Source organism: Fukomys damarensis, unplaced genomic scaffold (genome assembly GCF_012274545.1).
Source record: "Fukomys damarensis isolate Sample0158 unplaced genomic scaffold, DMR_v1.0_HiC HiC_scaffold_37, whole genome shotgun sequence".
Taxonomy (NCBI): Eukaryota; Metazoa; Chordata; class Mammalia; order Rodentia; family Bathyergidae; genus Fukomys; species Fukomys damarensis.
The window spans coordinates 6,747,084-6,757,074 of NW_022900949.1; the positions used below are offsets into that span (position 1 = coordinate 6,747,084).

The window sequence follows — 9,991 nt, forward strand, 5'->3', positions numbered from 1 at the left end:
GCGCTGCCCTTGGGCGGGGGCTGCAGGGTGGCCTTGGCGTGCTACAGAGGCAGCGGCGGCGGCTCCCAGGCCTGGGGGTGCAGGCCGGCCAGACCCCACCTCCTGCCAGAGCCTCTGTCCCTTCTAATGATGACAGAAGATGATATGAAGTGGCAGGTCACTGTCCAGCCTCGCGCCCAAGCAGAGCCGGGATTGGAACTCCTGTCCCTGAGGGGCACAGAGTGTGAGGTGCTAAGGTGAGCTGGGTCTGGATTTATCCCCAGTGTGTGCCATCTCTGGCATTCGGTATTTCTGCAGTGTTTGCTTTGCCTTTTTAAAAAGGCAAAAAATCAACTGCCAGGTAGAGTGGCACATGCTTTTACTCCCAGCAGTCTGGGAGGCTGAGGTAGGAGGATCCAAAAAAGCCTGATGCTGGGCTGGGATTTTAGCTCAGGTGCTGCCACCTGCCTCCCAAGCACAAGGTCCTGAGTTTGCTCCTCGGTACCGAAATTAAAAAAAAAAAAAAAAAAAAAAAAAAAACTTAAAATAAAAGCCTGATGCCAGTCTGAACATCTTGGTGAGATCCTGTCTCAAAATAAAAAATAAAAGTAGCTAAGGATGTAGCTCAGGGCTCCCTGATTTCGGTCCCCAGTACCACCAGGATACAAAATGAGGCTAAGCAGCAGGCACTGTTATCAGAAGGCAGTTCACTGTCCACGCCCTGTCATGAGTCCCATATGAAACCTGCTCCTGCCATGGGCAGGGGACAGTCACCTCTCACCCAGGCCTGTGTGATTTTGACAGTGACGCTGACTTGTGTGGCGTCCCATGAGGGGCCCGGTGCCAGGCTGTGACCTGCCCGCTCTATCGCCCGCCAGGCCCCGTCCGTGTCCCCAGCTGGCCCAGGGCCTGACCTGAGTGGATGATCATGTGCCGCCGCAGGTGGTTGGACAAGTAGAACTTCTTGCCACAGCCGGGGTGAGGGCACACTTTGGTCTTCCCTTTCCGGTGCACGAGGTTGACGTGGTTCTAGGGGTGAGAGGGACAGGAGTGGGTGTGGGGCCCATCTGAGGGGTTCCCAAGTGTGGGGAGAGATGGGGTGGCTGGGAGGCAGGCTGGGCCCAAAGTGGGGAGCACTTGTGCAGCTGATTCCCGGGGACACCACGAGGGTCAGAGAGCAGCTGACCGCGCACTTGCTGTATGCCAAGCTCTGAGCTGCAGTCAGTGAACCCTGGGAAGGGCCCGCCCGGGCTGTTACCATCTGTGGATGGACAAATGGAGGCTCCGGAGGCTCAGTGCCTGGGCGAATGTCTCAGGGTGAGCAGTGGCAGGGCTGGGGCTCTCTGACTTGGTGCTATGCAGTTCTTTTGCTCTCTCCTTTGATCTTATTCTTTTTTGGTTTTTTGAGACAGGGTCTCACCATGTAGTTGAGACTGACCTGGAACTCACTGTGTAGTCCAGGCTGACTCACAGTGACCCGCCGTTTGATCTTATTCTTTAACCCACAGAATGGGCCTGTGCACACTCGCTGCTCAATGCCTGCTGCCACGCCCTTCCAGCAGGACAAGATGTCCAGCAAGTGCTCCGGCTGGACATGCATCTGTTGCTGACTGGGCTGAGGGTGCGGGGACAGACCCCAGGCTGGGGCAGCCGGCAGGCACAGGCAGCCTGGCCCGGAGTGTGGCCTCACCTGGAAGCTGCTGAGGGCCACGTAGACCTGGCTGCAGCCCTCGTAGGGACAGTGGAACATCTCGAGCAGGCCATCGGCATCCGTCACCCGCGACCGCTTGCTCCGCCGCCTCCTGGGAGGAAGGCCCCGTGTCAGGGTGCGAGCCCCAGCTGCTCCTGGCCCTCACCCCCACCTCGGCCCCTGGCACCCACTTCTCAGGTTCCTTGGGGATCTCGTAGATGATGGCAGACATGTTGCTGCTGTCTGGCTCCTCGCCGTCCACCTCGGCCTCAGGCTCTGTGCTCTCGGGCAGCGTCGCTGCCAGCTCTGCCAGCTGTGGGGCCGCCGGCTCCTCCTTCTCCTTTTTGAGCACGTGCAGGTCCTCCTTCTCTATGGGTGGACACAGGGGGGTGTCCATGGGGGATGAGGGCTGCCCAGGAGCCCGTGTCTGGGTCCCACCCAACCCCTGCCAGAGGCCACAGCGAGGCTGCCCAGACCTTTCTTGGTCTCCATGCCGGCTACAGAGGTGGGGTCCATGGCACTGGGCTGGCTGGCTTCGGGCTCCGTCTGAGTGTAGGCTGCCACGCCCTCCATCATGGCACAGGGCACCTCCTCGCCCAGGCCGCTGCTGGGGGTGCCGCTGCCTGCGGCCACATTGAGGTGGATGCCCTCGGCCGTGAGGGCATCGTAGCCAGGGCCTGCGATGATGATCACCTGCGAGCCGGGCACCATGCCTGGCACGGGGCAACCGGCCACCACCTCGCCCAGTGCCTCCTGGGGCACATTCTCAAAGAGGGTGCCGGGGCCGGCGCCCACCTGCACCGGCACGGGCACGCACACCACTGCCTCCAGGGCCTCGGGGCTGCTGGCTGCAGGGTTGGGGCACAGCGGGGCCCCCTGCTCGGCCAGGCTCTCCACGTGGTGGACGTCGAAGGGGATGTGCATGCCCTCCTGCGTGATGAGCCCGCTGCTGCCCACGGGGCTGGGGGGAGGCACGGCCACCGCTGTCACCGCTGCGGCAGTCACCACCGAGGAGCCCTTGGCTGGGTGACTCTCTGGAGGCCCCTCGGAGTCAGAGCCCGAGCTGGAGCTGGACGAGTCGGAGCTTCCGGCCACCAGGCCGTTACCCACTGTGGAGAGGAAGGGGAGAGTGGCGTGGCAGTGCGGTGGCGGATGGCCTCGCTGAAAGGCGACCCTGTCTGTCTGGCCGGCCAGCTGCGAGGTGGGGGTTCCATATTGTGTTCGAACAACTCAGAGAACTCGGCAAAACACGCCCCACAGGGTCTCAGCTTTACTGTGAAGGGAGGGACCTGGCTGCAGAACCTGGGCAGGGAGTGGGGCTTCCGTGCATGGCGAAGGTGCCGCCCTCCTGGCGCCTCAATACGCCCACCAGCCTGGGGGCCTCTGCACTGCTGCCTCCAGCCCCTGACTAGTCCTCGCCCTAATCACATGCCGCGTGCGTGTGTGTGTGTGTGTGTGTGTGTGTCTGTCTGTCTGTCTGTGTGTCTGTCTGGAGACTGAACCCAGGAAGCACTGAGCTATATCCCCAACCCTTTGGTTTTGGTCAGGGGCCCCCGAAGATGCCCAGGCTGGTCTCGAACTTGCAAGTCCCCCGCCTCAGCCTCCTGAATAGCTGGGATGACAGGTGTGCATCACTGAACCTGGCATGTTTGGCTTCGGGGGATCAGCTCACACCCAGGAGGGCTTACGGGCCTCACCCTGAGTTACCTCATTAGCACAGATTTAGGGGTGTCCCAAAGGGGGTGCCTGGGAAAACAAAACCCACTGCCATAACTCAGGAATTTCAAGGACTTTTGGGAGCTCTGTGTAAAGAACTGAAGGCGATGACCAGAGTTGTCCCCAGGTGTCCACAGGGGGAAGGGTCCAGGAACTGAAGTGCAAGGTGGCTTATTCCCTTGTATAAAATAATGTAAAAGGAAATTTAGTACCTGCATGTTTATGGTACTACGACCAACCACGGCCATGAGTCTCGGCCTCCCCTGTTGAACTCTGGACTTTTTTTTATCTTGTACCCTTCCCACTGTCAACTTGGGGATCTCAGCCATCTCAGAAACGCTCGGCAACACCAGCTCCTCCTCACTGAATCTTCCCTCCACAAGAGCCCACACCTCTCACAGGTGTCCCCGTCTCAGCAGGTGGCCGTTCTGTGTCCACTCCTTGGGCCAAAGTCCTGGGTTTATCCTACTTCATTCTGTCATGCCCACTCCCAATCTGTCAGCAAAAATCATCGGGGCTACGTTCACAATTCATTCCCCCACAGCCCGACGGCTCCTCCTCCCTCCTTGGCAAGTGCTGCTCACAGTCCCATCACCCTCGTGGAGTCCCTTCTCGGTGCCCTGGCTCTCCTGAGCGCTTGCTCATCACAAAGCAGCTGCGCCCAAACCCGCCCTTCCTCCTGGCACCAGGGCAGACCAGCTCCGCATACCCTGCGGCACGTAGGTGTGGCCCGTGGCTGGTTCCAGCCAACAGAACAGAAGCAGACGGGGGCGTTCTACTTCTCTGTCCATACCTGCCAGCCAGGATCCGGAAGGAGGGCTGGAGCCACAGGATGGAAAGAACCTGGGTCCCCAGGAGAAAGTCAGCGTACGGGTTAAGGACCCTGAACTTTGTGTGGTCTGCATTCCCTGCGAAATCCTATCCACTCGCAGGGAGAGCAGCCGAGGCAATGACTGTGGCCACTTGCCCCTGTCCAGTCACCCCCTGCCTCCTCTCCTCACAAGTCTGCTGCTCCCCAAAGACTTGAGGCAAATTCCTGCCCCAGGGCCTTTGCATTCGCTATTCCCTCTGCCCGGTACCCTGAGGCCCTCCTCACCTCCCACAAACGCTTCAGCAAAGGCCATCTTTTCAGCACCCTCTTTTGCTCTTCTTTTCCCTAAGGTGCTTAACACCTTCAGCTATTCTGTCTCTTGCTAACTGCTGCCCTCTTGAGGACAGAGGCCCCTGGGCAGAGCCACCCCTGCTCAGAAGGCCGCTGGGGACATGGCGAGGGCACGTTTGAATCAATGAACGACCAGTGCTGTGAGAACTGAGTCTCCTAACTAACCTCGCTGCCAGAAGGTGCCGGTACTGCTCATGCTGGATGCTGTGGAGACGCCCGACACAGCTGGGGATCACACGGCCCTGCCCTGGGGGTGTGGTGGGCTGGCTGCTTCCTCCCGAGGGGGGTGATTCGGCTCTACCACTTGCTGTCTCCACTGCTATTCATCTGGCCCCACTGCTCTAAAAGCAACAGCCGCCTGACTGTGGACCTTGGAGGCTGTGAGGTAACATTAAACCTGTTTTCTCATTAACATTAAAGCTGGTTATCTCAGGTATTTGTTACAGTGACAGGAAGCTGACCCAGCCGCCGAAATGCCCAAACCTGAATTGGGAGGGGCATCAGCCCCTCTGCTAACAGTAACACTTCACGGTTCCGTCATCTGTAGGGCAAGCTGAGCCCTGTGCACCGCCCTGAAGTGGGGGCAGCCACCCCGTGCACTGGGGCAGGGCCAGCACTTGACTTTGGAGTCTAGCTCTTACAGCTAGCCAGGACTGCTCTCCAGGTAATACAGAGATCAGCACTCAGGAGGCTGAGGCAGGAGGACTGCAAGTTTGAGACCAGCTTGGATGACATAATGAGACACTGCTTCATAACAAACAAACCTAAATACCCCTACCTGGTAGTACTCAGTCCTATAATCCCAGCACTCTGGGGGGCTGCGACAGGAAGATCACAAGTTCGAGCCCATCCTGAGCAACTGAGTGACTAAGCAAGACCCTGTCTCAAAATAAGAAGAGGGAGGTGGTGGGGATGCAGCTCAGTGGAGAGGCCCTGGCTTCCATCCTCAGTGCCACACACATGCACAAGGACGCACGCACACAAACAGAGGCAGAAATAGCCATGGGAGAGGTCACCAGGCACAGGGCAGGCAGAAACAGCTGCTCAGGGCCAGGGCCAGGACAGGGTCAAGGCTGCTTGCTCGCCATCCTGCGATGTGGCCAGCGGACCACAGTGCTCACTCTGAGGCCCACCCGACCCATCCTGACCTTGTCACTTCTGGGGCTTGGACAAGTGGGACCTGGAGGGGGCAGAGTGCGGGGGCGGCACTGGTCACGGCACAGGACACCTGTGTGCCGGGAGCCTGGCTGAGCCCAACGGGATGGCTGTGGGCGTCGTGCCCAGCAGGAACACCTCTGGCCCCGGCTTCCCCTTGGCCAGCTGGGATGCCACCTGCTCCATGCTGCCTGCCAGGGCGGGCTTGGCCTGCGGACTGACCCCACCCTTGGGCCCCGCAGGGCACCTGGCAGCGGCCCCATGCTCCTCTCTCAGCCACGCCAAGCCCTAGCCAGCAGCGGCCCCTCACCAAGGGGGTTCCCTCTGCTGCCCGGGGATCTACTGCACCTTGGTCACTGCGTCCCTCCTGGTCCTTGATGGGCAGTCGGCCCAGTGTGACCGGAGTGGGCTACGGAAGGGAAAGGCACAGGGACAGTGGGAGCGGGGGAACAGGAGAAAGAAAGAGACCAAGGTACAGGAAGGAGGCTCAGCTCAGGAGGGGACAGGGGCCTGAGGAGAGAGAGGTGGGAGAGAAAAAGGACAGAGGGGAAGAAGAAGCGAGTGACAGACCTGAGAGAGAGCTGGAGAAAATAAAACCAGGGCCAGGAAAGCCAGGTGTGGGGTGGACGCCTGTCATCCCAGCAGCTGGGAGGCTGAGGGAGGGGGACTGTGAGTTCGAATTGAGACCAGCCTGGGACTACACAGCAGGAACATCTCAAAATCCACACCAATAAGAACAGGAGGCGGAGAAAAGAAGGGTGGTACCAAAGGCGACAGGCCAGTGTGCACCCTGCCAGGCCTGTGCCCAGCACCCGCAGTCCCGCCTGGGCTCCCCGAGGGCTCAGGCGCCGTCACCCCGCACACCCACCTTTGTCGCTTTCGGGGTCCGAGTCGCTGAGGGGCTTCAGCGGTGAGTGCAGGTCCTGGAAGTAGCGGTGGCCGGCCTCACACTGCCACACGGCTGTGGTGTACAGGCCGAAGGTGGGGTCCAGCTCCGCCAGGTGAGGCTCGTAGGGACAGCGGTGCTTGTGGTCCTCGTACCAGATGACCACGTTCTTGAGGCAGTTCACGTTGCGGCGCCGCCCTGCGGACAGAGCGCCCGAGCGCCGTGAGCCGGGCCCGGGACCGCCGGCCTGGACCCTGCGCCAACTTGCAGGAGACCAAGGCTCAGAGCGGCGAGACCCACCCCGGAGACAGCGGGGGCCTGTGACGGACATCACGGCTCCATGGATAAGCTCGACAGCAGAGCCCAGCACCGAGGAGGTGCATGGTGATAGTTAGCTGTTACTAGTTTGGTTTGGGGACTGGCCTAGAACTCGCAGCGATCCTTTTGCCTCAGCCTCCCGAGTGCTGAGATCACAGAGACCGAGGCCCTTGCTGACCTCGCCTCCTGACAGCATCTGTCTGTGACTACTTGTCATGTTTGCCCCCACCAGCATGTCGGCTCTTCCAAGGCAGGGGCGTTGATCTGTTCTTTCCCAGGGCCTCCACTGGGCCGGGGCCTCTTGTGCTCTTGTGTGGGATGGGAGGCTGTAGTGCGGAGGTGGGAACGGAGGGCTTGGGTGCCTGGGTTTGAATCCCAGCTCTGCACCTTCCTAGCTGGGTGGCTGCAGGCGAGTGACTCACCTTTGTGAGCAGCCCTGCCTCTGTGCGGGGAGGGGCAGGCAGGATCTGTCCAGGGCTCCTGGGGAGGCGGGTGGGAGGGAAGACGGACAGGGCTGGGCACACACAGGGGGCCCAAGAGATCGCCTGTGACTGTGGTGGGTCCGGCCCCCTGGTGCAGAAGGAAGGAGGGAGATTCGAGCCCTATCCTGGGGCTGCGAGATGAGGAAGAGGAGGGGCTCAGCAGGGTCTTCCGTGGGGTGCCAGGGACATCTCAGGCAGCTGCCCTCCAGCCTGGCACTGCCCACCACCTTGGGATTGCTCAGCCTGATCTCTGCATCAGAAGGACGGTGAGGAGGAGGCTCTCAGCCACCAGGCAGCTCTTAGGGGACCAGCGGCTTCGCCAGGCAGGACAAGGCTGAGACCTTCGGCCCCAGGGCGCAGAGCCACACTGACCCCTGCTGGCTGAAGGGTCAGAAGTGCAGCTCCAGGGCCGGGGCCTGGCTCTGATGCCTCTCAGCAGTGTGACCTGGGGCAGGGATCCTGGCACTGGCTTCTTTACTGACTCCACCACCTGCCATCCACTCTCTCCCCCTGTACCCCCCAGCCTGGGGCTCCACTTACTTTTCTTGCGCTTTGGCTTTTTGGGGACCTGCTCCCAAGGCTTCCTGCAACAGAGAGATGTGATGAGGGTCGGCATGTGGTCAGGACTGGGCTCTGTGGAGCGTTAAGAGCAACTCATCTGCCCCAGGGTAGAATTCTATTTTGTTGTCTTTTTGAGATGGGGTCTCACTATCTAGTTCAGGCTGTCCTGGAACTCATGGCGATCCCCCTGCCTCAGCCTCCCGAGGGCTGCCCTTGGAGGGAGGTGGGGCACTGTCACTTAGAGAGGGAAACTGAGCCTCAGAGCGGCGAGGCTCCTGTTCTGGGGTCCCCTGGCCAGGGAGTAGAGAAGTCAGGAAGGGGAACTGGAAGTCGGTGCAGCAGCAGAACACTAAGCAGCACCCCTAGTCCCCACCCCCTGCACATTCAGCCCTCTGATTCTGCACCCTCAGGTCCAACTAACCGGGGATGCAAAGAAATTGGAAACATCTGTGCCTGTACTGGACGCCTGCAGACTTTTCTCTCCAGCAATCATTCCCTAAACAACACAGAACATGTGTGTGCGTAGTGTTTATTCTGTACCAGGAGTTCTAAGCTGTCTAGAGATGATTTAAAGTCTCTGGAATACTCAGGCGTGGTAGCACATGGTATCATCCCAGCACTCAGGAGGCTGAGGAAGGAGGACCGTTGCAAGTTCAAGGCCAGTTTGGGCTACATAGTGAGTTTAAGGCCAGCCTGAACTACATAGAGACCCTGTCTCAAAAAAACCACATATAGTAACTGGGAGGATGTGTGTTGCTCCTGTCCAAATACACACTCTTTATGGAAAGCAGTCTCGTGCCCAAGGGTTTCGATCTGAAGACCCAGCAGCTGATACCATGATTTCAGCCTTCTGAGGCCAGGGCGAAGGACTCACTCTAACCGTGTCAGCTCCGGAGCCACAGAGACAGCCCAATAGATGAGGTGGCTTCCAGCCACTGTCCCAGGCACTCGCTTTGCAGAGATGGGAATCGCCCAGCGCTGGCCCACAGCCTGGCCGCCCAGAGCTCTGATGGGCGAGACCAGTCCTCCAGACCTCGGGGCCTAGGACAAGGAGGGGGCCTCGCAGTGTCCCCAGCCCTGGCTGCTCACTGATGGCGAGTGCTGCGGGGCCTCCCTCTTTCCCGCCTCCTCTTCTTCCTTCCTCTTCCACATCCACATCACAGCAGCTGCAGTCTCCGTTACCCCGGGCAAGTGACATCCCTCCCTGTGCCTCAGTTTCCTACCCGGAGCACCCACCATCCTAATGCGCCTTTCTTCCAGTCTTCCAGGCCCCTGCTGGCCCCCAGTAGCGTCAGTGTAAGCGTTTATATGATTGACTTTTTTTTTTCCGTTAAGCATTTTAAGTGTTGGACTGCGGGTGTAGTTCAGCAGTAGTGTTTGCCTAGCATGTGCAAGGCCCTGGGTTCCCATCCCCAGCGGGGGAAAATAATGTAAAAAGAAAAATTCAAGCACACACAAAACTGGAAATAAGCTGGACATGGTAGTGCATGCCTATAATCCCAGCACTCAAGAGGCTGAGGCAGGAGGGTTACAAAAGTGAGGGGCCAGCCTGGGCTACATAGCAAGGCTGCCTCCGAAAGAAATAAAGAAACAAAAAAAGCAGGAAATAAAAAACTCCATCCATACCATTGGTTCTCAAGGCTGAGACTTCCAATCCTCTGCCCTCCACCAACCTCAGGGTTTCCTCTGCACCTGAGTCTCCCCGCGCTCCTCAGGAGCCCAGAAGTGTAGGGATCCCCGCGTGTGATGCGTAAGGGCCATACGCAGTCCAGTGCATGGACCAGCACCTCATGAGGGCCTGGCACGAGGGTCCAGAGTCCCAGGCCAGGTATGGGGGTTTAGGGGATGAGACCGGAGTCCCGAGTGAGACCGAGGGGGCGGGCCTCCCGGGATTGGGTAGTTAGAACGCCCGGAGGTGGGGCCAGCCCCAGGATTGGGCCGTCAGAGCTCCAGGGGGGCGCCCAGAGGGCGGGTCGAGAGAGCGTGCAGCCCACGATTGGGCACAGGAGAGATGGGAGGCGGAGCCGCGAGCCGGGCGCGTC

General features: G+C 59.8%; 1 protein-coding gene across 1 annotated transcript; it reads right to left on the reverse strand.

Moving 5' to 3' along the window:
• Window positions 1-6: 6 nt before the first annotated feature.
• Znf653 (zinc finger protein 653) lies at window positions 7-9,710 on the reverse strand. Its single transcript, XM_010635056.1, has 9 exons — window positions 9,642-9,710; window positions 8,824-8,990; window positions 7,929-7,972; window positions 6,571-6,786; window positions 2,146-2,778; window positions 1,861-2,038; window positions 1,670-1,781; window positions 894-1,008; window positions 7-207 (listed from the first exon to the last, which is right to left on the reverse strand). Exons 1-9 carry the CDS (start codon window positions 9,708-9,710, stop codon window positions 158-160), a joined length of 1,584 nt encoding a protein of 527 aa, XP_010633358.1. The 3' UTR covers window positions 7-157.
• Window positions 9,711-9,991: the final 281 nt, after the last annotated feature.

Coding starts and splice junctions, on each gene's coding strand:
- Znf653 (XM_010635056.1), bottom strand. CDS start 9,710: ATGGCCCTTACGCATCACACGCGGGGATCCCTACACTTCTGGGCTCCT. Junction 7,973..8,823: donor CCGGAGCTGACACGGTTAGA/GTGAGTCCTTCG, acceptor TCTCTGTTGCAG/GAAGCCTTGGGAGCAGGTCC. Junction 1,009..1,669: donor TGGCCCTCAGCAGCTTCCAG/GTGAGGCCACAC, acceptor TCTCACCCCTAG/AACCACGTCAACCTCGTGCA.